The 19,364-nt window shown below is 39.8% G+C and overlaps 1 protein-coding gene across 13 annotated transcripts in view; it reads right to left on the bottom strand.

Moving 5' to 3' along the window:
• The window catches only part of MCF2L (MCF.2 cell line derived transforming sequence like), a 150,434-nt gene that overhangs the window by 89,351 nt on the left and 41,719 nt on the right, over positions 1-19,364 (bottom strand). The window contains exon 1 of one of the 13 annotated variants that reach the window (XM_057390415.1): positions 2,661-3,769. The exons of 11 other annotated variants lie outside the window; for them this stretch is intronic. In XM_057390415.1, the coding sequence (XP_057246398.1) occupies positions 2,661-2,781 (121 nt within the window). In that variant the 5' untranslated portion in view covers positions 2,782-3,769. Of the gene's footprint in view, positions 1-2,660; positions 3,770-19,364 lie in introns of those variants that run through there. One more of the 13 variants, XM_057390476.1, reaches the window with a different exon arrangement.

The raw sequence follows: 19,364 nt of genomic DNA, 5'->3' as shown, positions 1-19,364 counted from the left end.
ACAGCACCCACTGTACCAGCCTGGGCCCTGTCTGTCCAGACAGGAGGGGCCACATGGCACCTGGTCCCAAACATCTGCATTCCAAGGAGCAAGTGTCACCTGAGCCAGGGCTCAGACAGGGTGAGCAGATAAAGGCAACACAGCCTGCCCTGAGTGAAAGACACCTGCAGAGAACACACAGTGAGGATTAGGCCAAGGAGGAGAGATCCAGCTGTCAACAAGCTGTAAGYAAATAAAGTCTGCTTTGTTAAAATGAAAATAAAACAGAGATGGATTTGATGGAGTATGATGACTCTGGAAGCCAGCCCAGCTTCCTTATTAAGGTAAATAAGGTAATACAAAATCAATATATGAACTAGGATATTTATTGTTCAGTTAAAAGTTTCTATATTCTATATTAAATATTTTAACATGCAGGGAAAGGATGAAGTGAYAGCAAAGCAAACATGCTCTCAGCAATTTCCAGAGACGCTACTGAACAGAGAACAAAGCTTTGTGAGACTTGGGACAACAGGACAGMGTGGCTCAACTTTGTCACAGGTAGGAGAGAGGTACACAGATYACAGGATTCACAGAATCACATTTACTTTGGAAATACATTCTTCCAAAATTGCGATTTCACCCAGGGTAACAACAGGACAGAAATGTTCTCAGGCTGCACTACCTCTCTCTTTCCACAGTCTAAAACTCRGATGCACCTTCTGTGTAACATTTGGTCTGCAAGTGCCACTGAAAGCTGAGGTTTGTGCCAGGAAGGCGGGAAAACTCGTATCAGTCCAAAAGGCCATAAACSAACTTTGACAAAAACAATGGAGTAATTCTTACTGGATATATAAGGTTAACATTAAAAGCCTGTAATTGCTTTCCTACTGTCAACATAAAATGGGTAACAGGAAGGAAAGGAAACAGAATTTTTGCATACTTGAGGACTTCAAACAGAAAAGGCTGCCACAYGATCAAAAAGAGTTGGAATAATAATAAGGATGGGTGGGAGACAGAACAGACAGCTTCCTACAGAAAGATACTATTTTCTGACTACATACACACCTCTACCTTCATGAATAGTGAAAGGAGGATGTAAGTAAAAATGATTGCATAGCATTAAAGGATTTATATTAAGGATCTTGGTCGAAAGGAAATTATGCAAAAATTAGGAATAGTATCTATGCTAGAATGTGCTCAATGGATTAAATCTCTGTTTTTCTCCTATGTCGTCAGTGCCTTGACTATACTTTAGATTAGCTCCAATCCATTAATGAATGCCCAACAGGTGCTTGAAACTCATAAAAACATTAATATCATAAAATATTTGGTGAAAATAGTGTCTTTCATGGCTACACTATGAACTTGATTGCAGAGTGCTGCCAAGTGATAGCTGAATCCTACATGAAAGTAAGACTGAAATTTGAGGAGACCTTGTTTTGCTTTGCTTTACAAGACAGCATCCCATATGGCTAAAATATTACTAACTTTTKTCCTGATTTTTCTTTACTGTGATTAACAGAAATTTACATAAAAACTTTTTCTAGTCTGAGCTGAATAGAATTAATTGCTAGRTTTTCATAATTTACTAGTAAGCACTCCTGGAAGTACCAGATCTTGGCCTCACAAATTCGCACAACTGGTAAGTCAGGAAAGGTGAAATCTTTATATTTCAGCAGTTACAAAACAGATTTATAAAAGAAGASCATATAATTTTAATTCCAAACGCATAGATGACAAAATAGTCAGTGATCACAGCACAGATGAAGGATTAAGAAAATMAAATCATCAGAGAGGCATTTTTCTCTTAGTTTGGTTTTTTTCCCCCTAAGAGAAAATGCCAGCATCAAAGAAAAAAATACTGAAAAACCTTGAAAATTAACTAAGGTAGCTTAGTTTATGTTGATGCCAATTTCCAAATTAGTTTTAAAAGAAACAAAAAAAAAATCCTCTTTCTTTTTTAAGACCATAATAGGTCACATGCATAAAAAATCCAAGAAAGTTGTAATTAATTATTGAAAAATCTACTTCAGCTTATCTTAGCCACTCAGGGTTAACATTTTAGAGAAAGAAAAAGCCCAAAATGTAGCTTTACTAAACACAAAGATTATATAATTATCACTCATATTAATATGTACTGTATAAAAGACTTTGAGACGAARTGGTGGCAAGTCCTAAATTTAGTTCATTAAAAATGTGATTAGAGGCTTCTTGATTTTCTTGAGCACAGTTAAAAATATTTCCTTTTGCGTAAATAGGTATGCTTTTGAGGAGAGGAATACTCAGTGATGTTGCTCTAGAATCTAAAAGGAGGGCCGATGTAAAGCATTTAAATCTGTATTAGATAMTGTCATTCACCTGGAACTGCAAGAAAAAACAAGGTATAGAGTTTTTCTCCAGTAGGTACTGATGACAGAGAGTAATTACTATCATGAGTAAGACCTAATATTGACAAAGATTAATATTTTTAACTGTAACAGTTGCTGGATCCCTACATGAGTACATGCTCAGAAAAAAAACCCCACTTGTTCCTGCAAGAATCATCTGTTGAAAAAAATCAGTAACATGAATCCTAGGCTGCTTACTGCTCATATTCAACTCACATGCTGCTCCAATTTCAGTGAAACATTCTATGTACACACACATCACACTATAGGATCGTGTATAATYCACCTCACCAGAGCATATTTGATGTGGGTTATTTCTTGAGTGCCGTCTGCCATGAAGGATTTGGAAGAATCTTTGTAAGATCCTAAAATGACTTTCATGTCCTTCCCTTAAAAGGCGGCGTTGAGACATGGGTGTATCTTCACCAAACAACTCAGCAGAAGAAATGAAAAATCKCCTTCTAGCACACTGAAAGATACTCTAATTTTCTTTTTAAATGTCAATGAAGTGTGAAACTTCTTTGTCAAATTCAGATGATACCAAAAATGATAAAAAAGGCCACAGTTTTAAAGTGCTGGAAGAAGGTGCAGTGTATACAATACAATATTTGTATTGCATGTGCTTTTCTTCAGGAACCAATACTTAGTTTCATTAGAAAGGAAAGAGAAAAACTGAAAACACCAAGATAATTTCTGCATGAAGCTGCAACACCCTCTCAGTTCCTAGCATGCTGCACCCAGCAGACAGGACATCTTGGCACAGTTTCAGTCTACTTTGAGTGTGATCAGTATGAATAAAGCAGTCACAGCTTCTCACACCAGCAGGTCTGACTAGCAAGTGAAATTTCAAGAAAATAAAAAACAGTGTGAAACTGTCTCTTCTTCAGTRTTTTATCCAAAATAGCTATATCCAAACTAACAGCCCTTTGCTGCTTAGGATGAAGAAAAACCGCCACAAAACATCCAGTTTGTCAATGCACTCCAGCCACACATGGAGATCCAACACCACTGCTCATCCCAAGTAGCTGGCACAATCCTTCTTCACATCCTTCTCCGTAAAGTGASGGATGTTCAGCTGCTGCAAAGAAACTTGGTAGGTCTCTCCTGAAGAAGGGCAAACTGCAGGTCTTTACAGTCTTGCTTGTTAGTTCGTAGCTCGGCACTCCGAGGACAGAAATCTCGCACTGCCACTTGTGTTTCCTACTTTGTCTCGAGCACCTGGTATCCCTCAGGGACGAGAGCTGTGCTCATGCCAGGAGATTGTGAAAACAATGCTGTCAGCTGGAAACTCCTCTTCAGCTCGTTTTCCCAAAGTTAGACTCTCATCATCAGTACAACTCTTCTTCTTCCCCCTGTATTTGAACAAAGGACAGAGCCCTTCAAAGGCAGAGTCCGTTTCCAGAAAATCTGAGCAGAGAGGTCTTATGAGAAAAACCTGGGTCTTCCTGGGAGTTAACAAACAGCTAATAGGAAGGAAGGGAGGGGAAATGAATCCCAGGCTTTCTTAAAGCATATCAGGAAACTCTACACTGTCTGTTCCCCCTGTCTCTTTCAGTGCAGGAGAGAGGAAATTGATAATGCTGCTTTACTTGGCAGTCAAGATTTTCCTCTCCATTTTGTTTAACTATGTCCTGTATGGCCACACATCTGCCACAACCCAAATATATATCATTATGCACATCATCCTGAAGAAGTGCTTTAAAATATGATGAATCACGTATTACTCTGAAAGCAAATTCAAAGAGACAAACTTTAAGTCATATTGAAGTAAATATTAAATAGCTTACTACAAAATATTTGTTTGTAAACACTGTATTAACAGAGGAGAATTGTTACAGTCCTAGCTGGAAGGTGTTCACCTTTTGACATGATATCATCATTTGACAAATGTGACAATCTTGAAATGTGACAACCAAGAAAATATCAAAATAATAATTAAAACAGATGAGTTTCATGCAAAATTCACTTGTTTCCCTTATTCATTATATATCAAGCAGATGGCCTACTGCRTATTGCAGCAGTGCTACATGTCCAGGATCAAAGGCTGTCCAAGCTTATTTAGGAACCCAGAAATTCACAGGGAAGGAAAGACAGGAACAGCCTACTGGTGRAACTCCACCATGACACACACTGCCACTGCAGTTCACACTCAGGGGTCAGAATGAGGAACTGAGGTGAGACACAGCATCCATAAAATGCAAAATTCCAAATTTTCTTGTGCTGCTCGTCACTGGCAGCACAAAGCAAAGGTTCTGGYCAGTTAAGGGGTAACAACATCTGCAGGGACAACATTGCAACGTGTTCCTCGCTGAGTTTCCCAGTGGAGGCACCTAATGTGACCAGGGGATGCCTGTGGCAGTTTGTCAGCCATGAGGGCTCCCCTCCTACCTGGCAGGATAATAACTACTTGTTTGGGGCTTTTGGGACACACTGGCCTCATGACCTAAGGACCCATTCTGACAGTCAAGTAGGATGATGATTAAACTACACATCTTCCTCCAGCAGCCAAGCCTCATTAGAAAATTAGGTAGATAGGATGAAAGAAAATKAAATTCTTCACAAAAACATTTGACAGGCACTGGATCAGGCTRTCCAGGGAAGTAGCTTAGTCACCATCTCTGGAGGAATTTAAAAAGACATATATATGTGTCAYTTAGGGACATGGTTTAGTTGTGGACCTGCCAGTGCTGGATTAATAGCTGGACTCGATGATCTTAAAGGTCTTTYCCAACCTATATGATTCCATGATTCTATGARAAGTGACTCTTTGTGCCAGTGGTGTTGAGTGTGTGATGACACTAGTGGCACATGGCAAAAACCTCACCAACAATTTGTGCAGAGGATTATTTCACAAGGAAAAAGGATGCTCTCCTTTCTTCACATATCAAATGCATGCAGAAGATTGATGACTTAAACTGTAAAGTTGGTAAGTACACACAATCCTACTGAAATCTAGCCATTAGCTACATCCCTGCAYGCAAACAAGCTTTTAATCTTCTTTCAAGCACTCAAATTTGTGCCTAGAAGCAAAGAAATTAATCACAACAATGGCTACGGTAGTGCGCAATCAGAAGGAAACAGATGGTGTAATGCACTGTTTTGCAAACAGCAGCAGCTTCTATCTCCAGGAAAATAATCTGAATATTTTCCCTTGCTGTTGGCATTACTATAACAAAAGCTCCCATTCGAAGGACATCTCTGCTCTGTGCAGCACCAGCAGATTACTCCGGAGTTTACAGACAGCAATATTCTTTTGAGTATTAGCTGGCACAATCAACTAGACTGCACCTATCCCTCCTTTCACATCACAGAAACAGCAACATCCAGGGGTAACACCCCTCCAATTATCTTTAAATGACTGCAGACAGCCTGATGGAATCAACAAAATCGTGGCAATGAAATAGGGCTTATTTTCCTCATGCTTCATTTCCAGGTCTGTTTCTGACCRCAGGCAGAATGCTGCTCATTGACAGCAGAAACAGCCACAGTGACTTACAGCTGTACATCCTCTCTGATTCCTCCTTTCCCAAGGATTCTCACAATATTTTAGAACAGTAACTTCAAGTTTTGTTGGGAATCATTAAATTAAGAAGCCATCATTTTCTTCACTAAATGTTCCTACTGTTCCTTTAGTTCTGTTAGTCTGTACAGGGGCCTTATCTTTAGAGGACATCTTGAATGCCCAACTGTGATTTTCCCTCCAAATCCAAAGAATTATTTACAGACCCTTCYTTACATCCTCACATTTGATGTGATGCTGAAAGATTCACATTACAGGACCCTGTGCTTCTCCTAACTGCACAGAGCAGGAGGTTCTGGTAGCAGAATCATCACTGCTCTACTGTTTCTTCTAAATTTATTCTGTTCCTCTACACTCCTTCATATCTTCTGATAAGCCATTGCCACTGCTGTTGCTACTTCTCCTATTGTAGATCTCATTTTTCAGGAAAAAAAGTCCATCTCACAGACATAAAACATGGCAGCTCTCCAACACTTCAAGATCTCACCATGCACACAGGGCCCACCTGTGTGATCTGTATCTTCTCCTCACACATTGTTTTTTGTCTGGAGTTCTGGCAGGTAGGAGGAAGTCCAGCATGGGAARTGCCTTCACATCCCCAGTAACAACCCAGAGGGCTGCAGGAGAGATCTCACATGAAGAATATAACAGACTCTGAAAATTCTATGGGTATTTGCATCTAATACACGCATATGCAGAGCTCAGAAATGACTGCTTCTTGGATCAGTTTCTAAAAACAAAAATAAGGSCACATACAAGCTAAATCTTGCCATGTGGATCTTCCAGCCTCAGCACACTCACAGTAACAGTGGAAATGAAATGAGGGTGAAGAAAACTGAAATGTTGCTAAGACTTTTTTCTTTAAATCATGTTTCATCAGTTATGTCCYGCACACACATTTATTTTGTTGAGAACAGTCATACAAACAGAAAGCTAAATTGGACTCAGGCTACATTATTGTACATACTGTTTTGCACACATTGAAATATGATACACAAGTTACTTCTCATCTGAAATGYGAGTTGTTTTATAGAGTTGAACACCCACACACCATAACAAGTTAGCACTGATTGATATGCTTAGTTCTGAGCTTTTTATAACCCTATTTAAGTGCTGAACTATAGCAAGTTGCTTGTGTTGATTTTTAAAATTGAAAACAAGTTGTCAAAGATTAATCCATGCCAGAGGCCAATCACTAGGCCAAAACAATAAAGAGTCAACTAGAGGSTGATTTTAAATGAAAAAGAAGATGTGGCTGAGATGTTAAAGACACAAAACTTGATATTTTTACATCCACAAATCGTACAGAGCTCTTGTAGACTGAAAATGCTGAGAAAACTCATCTGAAAACTCAAGAAATAAATCAGTATTCCATGCATATTCGAGATTCTTCAAATACAAGAAAAGACTGAATCTTCCTTTTTCAATGTGGACAAGATTAATATAAAGTTTAAGGTACCATCTTTTGCCTTTATTATTTTTACTCTTGTTAGAATTTGATAGGTGTGCTTATATTTCACTTTCAGGCTACTCTAGCAGGACATTCTACTATAAAGCTTAAAAAGAGGTCCCACAGAGTAGTCTAGARAATCTGTCATCTGAACCTATATTTAATAAAGTGCCATGACATATCAGAAGAAGCTGGAGTGGGAAGAAATCTCAGAAATAGGTACAAATGAAKATATATCTGGGCAAACCTAAAAGCCACTGAAAACAGACTCGGTATCTCATAAAAACATAGACATTTATAAATATTGTTAATATTTTTATGCTTATTTATTAGGGATTGGGAGTTAAAAGAATGATTTRGTGTCACAAGAAATCTACACAGAAACCCTGAATGAAGTTACAAGAGCGAATTAGGTTAGTTTTCCAAGCTTAATCCTAACTGGATGTATCTGCTCAGAGACAAACCATGACTGTAATAAGCATCAGATGAATATAAGTAGATCAGCACTGAGATAAATGGACAGCTTGCATTCTATTTATACTTGCACATTATGCTGCTGAGCCACTTCTGCCACTCTTTCTTTACAGCAATCTCTCAAAAAAATTAAACTAAATCCTAAATCCAATACAGAGTGTATCATAATTTAAATGTACAGTAATAAACAAACAAAAAAATTGCAATATGTAAGATTAGGGTTTCAGTATTCTGGAAGTGTTAACATTTAACTGTCAAGATAACAAAAAGCTCTTAAAGCCTAACATCTGTCCCTCTAATTTAGGTAATCTTACATTGCATGTCTGAATTTCTTGAGGGTTAGCAATAAATTGACCCATCTCCAAAAAAACAAATTCCTTCACTATTAGCAATTRAAAATACTCTGAAAATCACACTGGGTCAGAGAAGGAACTAGAGGAGAATGTCTCTTTATGACCAGCAAGCGAAGTGAGGTCTAACATCTAACAAGGCAGAACTTTTGTTTTGTTCTTTAATTCAAGTCTTTTCACTTTTGGAAGCAGCTACCAATCAATTTCAAAACTTCAGAGATGTTCTAAGAAAGATGGAAACTGCACACACACTGGTGAAGAGAAARCCTGATCAGTATCCAGTGCCAATGAAAAGCAGCAGGTAAATGCCATCATGATATTTGAGCTAATTACACAACTGCCACCAGCAGTTCACTCATTTACTTAAATTCTACCAGGCAAAATGACCTGGAAGGTGACAATTACAGGTAGTGATAGAACAAATTTGTCAGAGGTATGAGGTTTACCTTTTTGGTCTGAAGCAAAAGCATGTGAGAATTGATTCACATTAGGAAGTCCCTGGGAGTTATTTCAGTCCTGTGCTTGATGTGGACCCCTACTTTCATCCAACCACAGTGCCCCAGCTCAGTTCAGCACCCAACTGCTGCTGGTGCCTGCACACTATGGAGTCACTGCAAGAGGAGGCAGCTRATGAAAATCAGATAAAACAATTGGCAGCCAGAAGAAGTGGCTTAAAATGGTTTATCAAATACAAGTTTTATTGACAATGTCCTGCAAAGATACCATCGTTTCAGGCTTATCAGTCATACCCTGTCCATACACTCTGAGAYACAACGTCATTCCCATCATGTACAGCTATTAATCAAAATAAGGGACTCAGGATAATTTGCTGACTTTAAATATTGAATTATGCTAGTGGAAGTTCTGTTCAAGAAACACCTGCATCTAATCTGCATACATACATGCCTATGCAAACACATATGAATGCATTAAAGTGAATAATACATGCAGTCAACAACACTGACTGACTGCCCAGCAAACAGCTCTGTGCAGAATGAGCAGGGAGGACAAACCCAAAATTTGATGCTGGAAAAAACTTTTGCTGGCATTTACAAATACTTTGATTATGCTCAAAATAGAATTCTAGTCCAAAAGCTGCATCTTTTAACAGTTACATCAGGTACACAGTACTTCCCCATCAGGTGAATTCTGGTAGAAGCAGACAGAGAAGGTGAAGGGAAAGGGCCCTGGCTACAGCTCAGGGTGTTCTCAATAATCTAATGTGTACAGAGGAAAATCACTGAGCACCTGCATAAGCAGAGGATGTTGTCTTGCTGGGCTACCACATAGAGGGCGTCAGGCTTCCTTTGAGCCTTCAGTGTCTGCTACYCTAAACTTCCTTCCTCTGAAAAATGTCCTCTGTCGCCATGTGCTTTGGACCCAAGGGATCCAGTGCTCAGTTCTCACATTTTCTCTTATCAGACTTCAATTCTTCTCYACTTTTCACAATCCTCTCTTAGTCTCGTCATGAATGGGCTGTTAATAAAATGAGAGTTTTCACTTGAGTAGCTGCTTTGAAATTCTTCTGCATGCACTGTTACACCAATTACAAATGTCTATGGCAGTAATCCACTCAGCACAGAAGAAGCAGTGCTATAAATACTTTACAAASCTTGTGTGCAGCTGTAAGTAATACCTTTTAGGGACCTTTCAAAAATGCTGCAAAAATCCCTAGGTTGTAAGAACCTCATACAATTTTTCTCAGGTTACTGCTAGGATGCAGCACAGCAGGTTGTGCACTGCAAACTTCTGAAATGGTTATAGAGTGACAAATCACRTAAGTGTTTGGAGAAGGAATGAGATTTTAATAATATTAATGAACATTCATTAACTGCTGATTTCAATGATGCTCATGTCGGTCTCTAGCAAAACAGGATTTTTCCTGCATAGAGATAAGCTTTATTAAACTGTGATGAAGGAATTTCTGGTGGGATGTTCACTAGTTTCTTAGACAATTCAAGTTTTAGTTCAGAGTTAGTTTGCCTCATTATGCTTATCACCTAGTCAGTTTTAATAGACATATTTTAATTAAAGTCATATTTAAAGACATGCAAGCAAATATATCTAAACACAGTGAGACAGAGACCAAGGGTCTCTATGCCCTCTGCAACTGCAAAGGACTACRACAAGTCCATGCTTCAGTTGAGTAGTGAAAAGCYCTTGGAGAACTAAGAATCAAAAAAYTCCTTCTTAAAACCTAAAATAAATGCTGTATGATATGCAGTTACTACTGCTGTAATCTTAAAAAAGACTGAGAAACTCATCCCATCTATAGCATCTTACCGAAAAACACCAACACTGAACACAGCCACAGCCACACAGGCACTTGGTTTGACCTGACTCCATAGTGCTGCCAGAAGGAGGATTCCTGCTCCCAGTGACTTCTTATTTCCTTTGTGMAGGCATTTGCATTTGTGCAGCCTCACAGTGAATTATGCATGGATATGTTCCAGGTAGGACAAGCAGAGCAGAGGCACRTGATGTGGCTCCTGGCTGAAGAAGTCAATAACCATGGTGCAYGAAGTGCCCATGTAGAAAGCTGCTGAAATTATGTGCATCCATTGACTTTCAGGTTGGGTATATTATTTAATGAATATTTCCTAAAATAGTGCTGTAAMATGCGCTCGTGCCTTTTGGACTCTTCAGCTGAGATGTTCACCTGATTTAATGAAATAGCACTACTAATGACTATTTATGGCTATACATTTAGAACCCAAATGAAGGCACAAAGGGTAAATACATCATTGGAGTTACAACTGTCAAACAAATTATTACATCAAAATGTGTTGAAAGACACTGAGGATTTTRTGAATTAAATAAATGAAGCAGAAATAGGCTGTGATGAAATCACGTCTTGTCTTGTCTTGACAAAGTCATACAGCGCAGAAACACTGGGGGAAACAACATTGTCACTATGTAAGCTACTAAGAAAGGAAAAGTCAAGACATTCCCAAAAAATCATAGGTTATACCTCAGCCTGCATATTCCCTTATGTGACTAAAGATTGCAAAGGGCACAAAATGTGGGTCTCCATAGCTGTAGCGCCATACAACCAAAGGCCAAGCCCTTTCTCCCTCCCAAATTCTGATCTCATTTGTTACATTTGGATTCACACATTATTTTTTTCCAGACATTCCAAATGCTGTCAGTAAAGACAGCACTGTAACAGCTGTTTTTATGTGCACCTTTTTTATACAGAAGGAATGTTACACAGGCATACTCTGCTATCCGTTAAGGATATGTTTCTGAAAAGTSTGATCATTAAAAATGTTATCTCGTTACTTGACCCTTTTTCACCAAATTGACTTCATCMATCCCAGTTTGTTTCAGGAAGATGATGATGACACTGAAAATGCATCTCTTCAGGAAGAGGAGCACAAAGGCTCACACAAAAAGGACACTGAGGACTGGTCTCAGAGACAAAGCAGTTGGGATCTTTAAGGGGGGTGATCTGCTCCAGAAAGCTGGCATCTCTTCCAGGTGACAATTACTCCATCCACCATGCCATATATACTGTCACTATGCATTTAAACTGTGTGTATTTTAGTCTCTGCACACATCCCATCCTCCCCACAGAAAAARTGATTTGCTTTCCAACCTCCAGCGTTTCATCTGGGTGACTGACAACAGCCAGCAGAGCAGGATGTTSAACAATCAGCAGTGGAACACCAAACCCAAGCACAGGATCATTTAGGGAACTGGTCCTCTCCTTGTGCAATCCAACACAAATCAGGGACTTGGAGCAATCTTTGCTCAGGTTTGTGATATGGAGGCCACCAGCACCAGGCACCTCTATTYCTCTATTAGTTATGAAGGTCTGCATGGGATGTTTTTTATTTTGCATCCCTCAATACAAGCAGGGCACCTGGAAAGCATTAAGCAAACTGACCTTSCCCTTCAGAACGTATGGGATTCCCGGATACATCCCAGGAGTGAGAAGCAGGTAAGAAAACATAGAAAGCAYAGGTACTGAAGTTTATGTTAAAAATATGCAACACCCAAATAGTTCAGAACTCCCCAGCTGCTCTCAAATCAAAATAAAGCCAAATCATAATCAAAGTGGTATCAGGGAAAAGGCTGTTACTGAGTGCAGAGTTTTGCAGARCACAAGTTTAACTTAATTAAACCACAAATTATATTATGCTCTGCTTTTCAGCTACRTGCCTGGACTTTGCTGCTGTTCTGGATACTATCTCATCACATTTCCCTATGTACAACATTTAATTCTCTTTAAACATTTAAAACAATCTGTGACAACTACTACAATATTTACTATATAAATATGGCAAAGCAAAACAAAACACAGTACATAACTAAAAGAAACAACTGGCTACTATGAAAATTGACACAACCAAATTATTTTAAGTATCAGGACCTCGAGGCCTTCATAAAGTCACTGTGCTTTGATCTTTTAAAGACCCATTCAGAATGAGCTGAAAATTTTTCTGCTCTGCCACAATGGCACTGCAGCACCTCTGTGCCTTGCTGCAAAGGTTTTAACCTGTAGAAAATTTGCAACACTGCAGAATATCACCAAAATCCACCAGCCAGCCAGGCAACAGGTCTGATGTGCTCTGTGTACCCACAGGAGACTCTTGGAACACCTCCATCCTGGATCACCTCCACTGTTGGAGGCATTCAAGACTCAGCCAACCATGTCTCCAGTAAGCAGATTGCCTTTGAGCAGGAGGGTGGACTGGATGACACCCACAGAAGCCCTTTCCAATCTAAATTATCCTATAATCATCTTGTCCATTTAGCTCCCTTGCTGTTATCCAGTTGTGTTCAGTGCTTTGATTCCCACAGAGGAAAAGGGGACCATTTTCAGTGCTTAATTTATGTCAGTTGTTTCAATTTCCCAGTGAATAAATAATTTAGCAGAGTTTTATCTTYCTCATTTTAGCATTATGCGAAGAGGCCAAGTGGTAAAGTAGAATATTAAATTATTTACGAGYTGTACACACATGCAGGCAGATAAATGGTGCATCACATATTTAACAGTTGTTAGAAAGTACAGGAACAATGAGCATGACAGYCAAAGCCCTCTGTCAAAAGAGAGAAAAGAAATCTTCAAGTCTTTGTTAATTTTTTTAGACATTAAAAAGAGCTAAAACCAATGTATTTAAGGTAGATCCAAAGTCTGTACAAACTTCAGAGCTACCAGAGTAAGCAGTTTCTATCTGCAAATAAAGGAATTCCCCTGCTGGCAAAATTCTTTCCAAAAGGCTATTAAAACCCTGTTCCATGTTGTAGGAGGATGGAATTGAATAAATCACAAGTGTGCAGAACTGTCAAGTGCTGGCAGGTGATTAGGTTATCACAGACTGGGAGAATAAATTACAAATTCATTTGTAATGGGTGGACAGTGCTATAAAACAACAAACACATCTTAAATCCTCAGATCTCCAATTACCAGCTCTGTTCAGTTTGTTTGAATAAAGGATTACATCTTCTTATTTTGGTGCTTGAGAAATAAAGAACTAATGTTAAACTGCTGAATTTTTCACCACTCTAAATGAGTTCTACACATGATGAAGACAAGGACAGCAAAYAGAATTCCTCATCATGCAACCTTTCTAAATGTATTTACTGCCTTATACACACAGCTGAACAACTTCCTTCAAATAAAACTTAACCAGGAATAGGTTTGAAAAATGGAAATAGTTTTGAATTACCATTCTCTGACTATTTTCTACAAAGGAACYGCAAAATGGAACAAAATAACACTACACTTTCATTTTTCCCCCTGTAACTTCACATTTTTCTTGAAAACTGATTTAAAAGATATTTCTTTAATGTGCGTATATTTTACACAAAGACCTTCTGTTAAAATTCATCTGGCTATCTGAACCCCCCTCCCCCCAAATGCACACAGAGAGACATAGTCATTAAAGGACTGGCAGAACAAGATCTCCTTTCTTTTCTGAAGGGGGCCCTACCAACAAAGGACCTCCAAAAGTAGTCTGTATTGTTAGGTGCCGGGTGATGCAATCTCCTAGGGCACTGAGGATTTAGGATCTGCTTCCTCCATGTCCAAACAAGTAGACACATCTCTTACACACACTGTATCAGCATTCTCCCACCCTCTGTTTCTGACAAAGTTACGGCATGTCACCCACTTTAAGTTCAGCAGGAACCCCTCTGAGCACCTACAAGCAGCTCCACCACAGGCAGAAGGCAGTTTTCTATCTGTAAAGTGCTCTGCATATAAGCTCTGGGGTAATGGCAGCAGGGAAAGGGGTTAAAGCACCTTCCTTCAGCYTTGGGGTTTGCCACAGAAACACCCAGCCTATCCTGGAGCTCACTCCTTTCCCTGGGTACTGACCCTTCCCTTGGAGAAGCTGCTCTGCTGTAGCGTCTAAAGAAAACAGACAAAACCTGGGATCATCCTGTCCGTATTGTGTTGATACAGAAATGCTCCCGACCACTCAGGCAGGGATAGAGGAGGAGAGAGAGCAGTGTACATGTGCAAACAAGACATCACAATAAGAAATAATGTAATTACAGTTTGACAAGCTATGATGGTTTAGGGGCACAATTTTTAATAAAGTATAAAACACAATGCCATGGTGAGATACCTACTCTTCATGATCATATAGATGATGAGCAGACAGCAAAAACCACAAGGCCTCCAAGGAGCAAATATCTGGCAGTCATACAAACCTAAATGCACCTTGTTTCCTTTTCAGAATAAATCTCATGCCTCAATTCCATKATTCAAGGCACTTTTCCAACTGAAAGAAGAAATTCAAGAGCTTGGATATATTCTCATCAAACTGCAACATAAGGACTGATAGCAGACACGAAATATAAAAATTTGTAAGCAATATAAATTAATAATAAAAGTTAATAACCAGTAAATGACCAAAGTGTTTTCAGATAAAAATCAAAATGAATAATTTAGTACTGAAAGATAAGTTTATTAGGAGTACAAACTTCTAAATGAAAAGCATCTAATAAGTATGTTTCATATCAAGATTAGCAAAACAGCACATAGCTGCCATGAAATAATTTTTTTCTTAGACAGAACAGGGCAAATAGCAATTCTTAACAACATTTGTAGCTCTCAACAGATGGCTTGGAAGAAAATCAAAAAAGGTGTCTCATTACAAAAAAAAAAACCTTCTAGCTTTTATCATTGCAGCTGATTGCTTACACATACTTAACAGTTGTTACTAATATATACAAACTATATATACTATATATATACTATATATATACTATATACTATATATACTATATATACTATATATATATATACACACATATATACTATATAATGTATACTAAACGTATACTTTGTCTCTAGTTTAAGAAATGCTGCTTTTCAAACTTTTTTCTCAAGATTTTGGACTCAACTGGGGCAATATTGTAAACTGATAAATGGAACCAGAAAAAAAAAGATAAATGAAAGTCACAACAAAATGTCACTTTTTAGAGTCAATATGCACGTTCAGCTTTCAGCCTTGTACCTTCCCAGATCACCATCCCAACACATTCGTTTCTTTAGACACAGTGCAAGGTCAAGATGCAAAGGTGGTACCTCCACCCTCCATTTACTCACAAGGTGAGCTAAAAAGGTGGCCCTTGAAGGAATTCTGGTATTGTTTATACATACTAGGATATGAATTTCCCTTTAACTTCCAACTACACAGTTTTAATCTTCAAAGTAAAATATTGTGCACCACATCTCGTATTTGTTTGAAAGGTGTGAAAAAATTAAGAGTTTGGATAAGTGGCACCATATAAACTGTAACCATTGCTACCTGTCAGAGTAATCAAATAAAGTCTGTTGTGAAAGTAATCTTGTGTGCAGATTTCACACCTCGTAGTACAGCAGTCTTTCRTTACAGGCAGGGGAGGGAAGGAACAGAACATGTTTCTATTTCATGTAACATAGAAGGCTTGGAGCCTGATATTACAGCTACTGAAATGAACTCCAAGATAACTTGTGAGCTCAAATTAAATTAAATCTTGACAGAAGAATTCATCCAGAAGTGAAAAGGCTCAGTCCAGAAACTGGCTTAATGGGCAGTGAATCCACGCAGGTATCAGTAGAAATCAAGTACCTGCAGTACTGCCACAAACAGATCAAACAGCTCCTCTCTCTTTTGCCAGGCAACAAACCAACAGCCATAATACTCCACGAAAAAATAGCTGTTTCAGATCTGAAATTAACCAAGACAGTAAAATTCTAAAGAGGTGACTGTACTTGACTCAGATATCCAGGAAACACAAATTACAGGAGACGGTCACAGGAGTTTCACCGTTTCTCCTCCTAATTAACAGCAGACTGCAAATGAAGGGACAGTCATGTCCCATCCCTGTTCCTCCAATGCTGTGGCCATGTGCTCTCACTGCTGCCCTGGCATCAGCTCAAACGACCTTAGGATGAGGCAGGGCAGGCTATAGATATGAGAGTGAGCACCCCTCTCCCTCCTCCTCCTCCAAAAAAATAAAAGGCAAATTTCTGTTGACTCAATAACCGATTTATTGGTTCAAACAACTGCAAGGTACCCATCTTTCACAAGAGAAACCATGGGAAGCCAAAGGCAAGTGAGAGAAAACAGCAGATCTGCTTGGAAAGTGGTTTGGGACCAACTGTTTGCAAAAAGCTTAAAAAATTAAAAACTTTATTTAAAATGGTTGCTGTTGGGTTTTGCWTTTGTTTGGTTGTTTTTTTTAAACTGGTCTAGTTTATTAGGTAGCAGCAACGTGGCTTATTAATAGCAGTCAAACTGTTGCTTGACATTAGAAACTTTTGTTRGGGGAAACTCCAGTTTTATTGCCTGACAATCTCACAGTTGTCAGAACCTAATAAGCWCACCAAATGTTGACTCTAAACAAACCCACAACTTGCATCAAGTATGGTGAAATGTGAYATTTTATGCCATTTTCCAAACAATTCCTCAAAAACTAGGAAATAATAGCYACAAAGATGGAAACTAAAACATTTGGGTAAAAATGCTGTTTAATGTTATCATTCATAACACAACTTTAGTTGCTTGCTGACAGAAGCAGCTGAGGTGCAGACCAACCCCAGGTAAGAGCCCCGGATATCCAGGTTTACACAGAGTCATCAGCAGCCAGACGCCACCCAGGCTGCCTCCAGATGGGACGGGTGTTGCTGTTTCCCYAAGCTCCCACCCTTGCCGTGCCCTAACTTTATCAGGGGAGGAGACCCACAAGTGCCAAGCTCTGCCTTGCCCTGTTCCCTCACCATCCCACCTCATCTCCAGGAAGGCAAACCCAGGTGACTGAGCTGGGAAGGARCTCAACAGGACTGTCACCTCTGCAAGCAGAGGACTGGTCCTGCCAAGAGATACCATGGGGCACACACCCCATACTCTCCCAAACAAAAACACTGCTTGAAGCCCACTGGCAGTACTGTGCAGCAATGTGCCTGACCTTATTTCTGCTGGAAATGTTCCTCCCTCCTGCCCTCATCAATTCCACCACGCTTGTCTGATGTTTCCTCTTCTGCTGTGTCAAATACAGATAACAAGTTACTCGAGGCAGGGATCTGTCGAGAGCAGTATAGCTCATCTGCAAAAGGTTTGGCAGGCTSTAGAAAAATGGAGCGGAGCAGATGACCAGCCTTTAAAACAAACACAGTTTCATTTATTCATAGCTTAATAACTTACTAATTCATTGCCTAATGTGTTATTAGCAAAACACTTTAAAAATCAGGCTTTGCCCCTCAAAATTYCTTTCTGAAGGCATAAATAGTTAAACTAAGTTCTTTCCTCTGCAATTACCAGTGCATTGGCAATTTTCAAAGTCTGAGGTTTGCAGCATTAATGATGCTATAAAATTAATCCTGACACTCCTAAATAACTTTCTCCTGAGTACTTTCCAGCTCCAGTAAATTGTAGCCAGTGCAGCTGCGRGTGGAGCACTCTGATCTCAGTGGGATGAAGGGCCCCTGACAGACAGGACGGTCCCTGTGCTATGGGACAGGCTGTAGGGCAGTACCTGTGGAGAGGCAAGATCTGCAAAGCCCAGCACARCACCCWGTGTGAYCCCGCTCCCTACACAGGAGAGCAGSACACACGTGGCAGGCAAGGCTTGTGAGAACCCCCCTGAGCCTAATGAAAAAAATACCCCCCTGCATGGCTAATYTACAGCTGATCTGCTGCCAGGAGCAGGAAGCAGAGAGAAGGGTCAGAAGAGAGAAGAGTGCATGTACACGTTGTCTTGCTTCCTTTTCTTCCATGTGTATCTCTAAAACAGAATGTTACAAAGTATGTCTGTTGCTATTTAATGACATAGGTCTAGCTCCCGGTACCAGCCACACATCACGTCTCACAAGTCACGGAAACTTGCAGACTGGTTGTCAAACCAGCAAGACTGCTGGTCCAGGGTGGTGGTGATGCTGAGGGAGTGGGAAGGCTCCTCTGCCTCACAGGTCCTGCTTTCCTTCTTGGGCAGGACACCAAAGAACCACCGGCCACGCTGCGGCTCTGGCAATGTCCACAGGCAGAAAGCCAGGAACTGCTTGATGGGAAAGGATGGGAGAGACACTCCTGAGGGAACGTGGGGGAACAGGAGGGGCTTCTCCAAGAGCCAAACGGTAACACCCACACCCCTTCCTGCCTTGGCAGTCRCACATCGGGACTGTCTCAAATACCTGTACTTCCCTTCACACTACTCTTGGATCTCCTAAACTCTCATCCTCCTTCGGGGATAAAATTTAAATYGTGCCTCTTCCCACCAGCTCCAACAAGAGTTCCCTGCAGCATCATATGAACATCAGGCAGTCTTTACTGAAYTCAGCCCTAAACCATTAACCTAAAAGAATCATCGTGGGGTTAGAGGGTATTTAAAAAGAGTATCAAGTAAAGCCTGGAGTAATTGTTCCATTTCCAAGTTTTAAAAGGCATGTGATAGGAAGCAGCGAAGTTTCTYCCTGATTTTCTGAAGGCTGGATGGGAACTGCCAACTATTTTAACTTGGATAATTGTTAAGCACACCTTGCAAAATTAGTCATGTAGCATTTAATGCATACGTTTACTCTCCTTATTCAAAATTATGGCAGCTCTCTGTGCCACCCAGACCTTTTTAATTCCCTGTTAGATCTTCAAAAATGTACACAATTGCTTTGAAAAACACCTCCACCTGCCACACTGAAMTAATTCATCTTCTGTCTTCATACAACAACAGAGAGAAGCTGTTTCTATTAATATCCCTCTCCCGCTCCA

This window comes from Malurus melanocephalus, unplaced genomic scaffold, assembly GCF_030028575.1.
Source record: "Malurus melanocephalus ecotype Western Australia unplaced genomic scaffold, MMel_1.1 scaffold_1, whole genome shotgun sequence".
NCBI lineage: Eukaryota > Metazoa > Chordata > Aves > Passeriformes > Maluridae > Malurus > Malurus melanocephalus.
The sequence above is the reverse complement of the archived record's forward strand: the minus strand, read 5'-3'. Positions and strand labels throughout refer to the sequence as shown.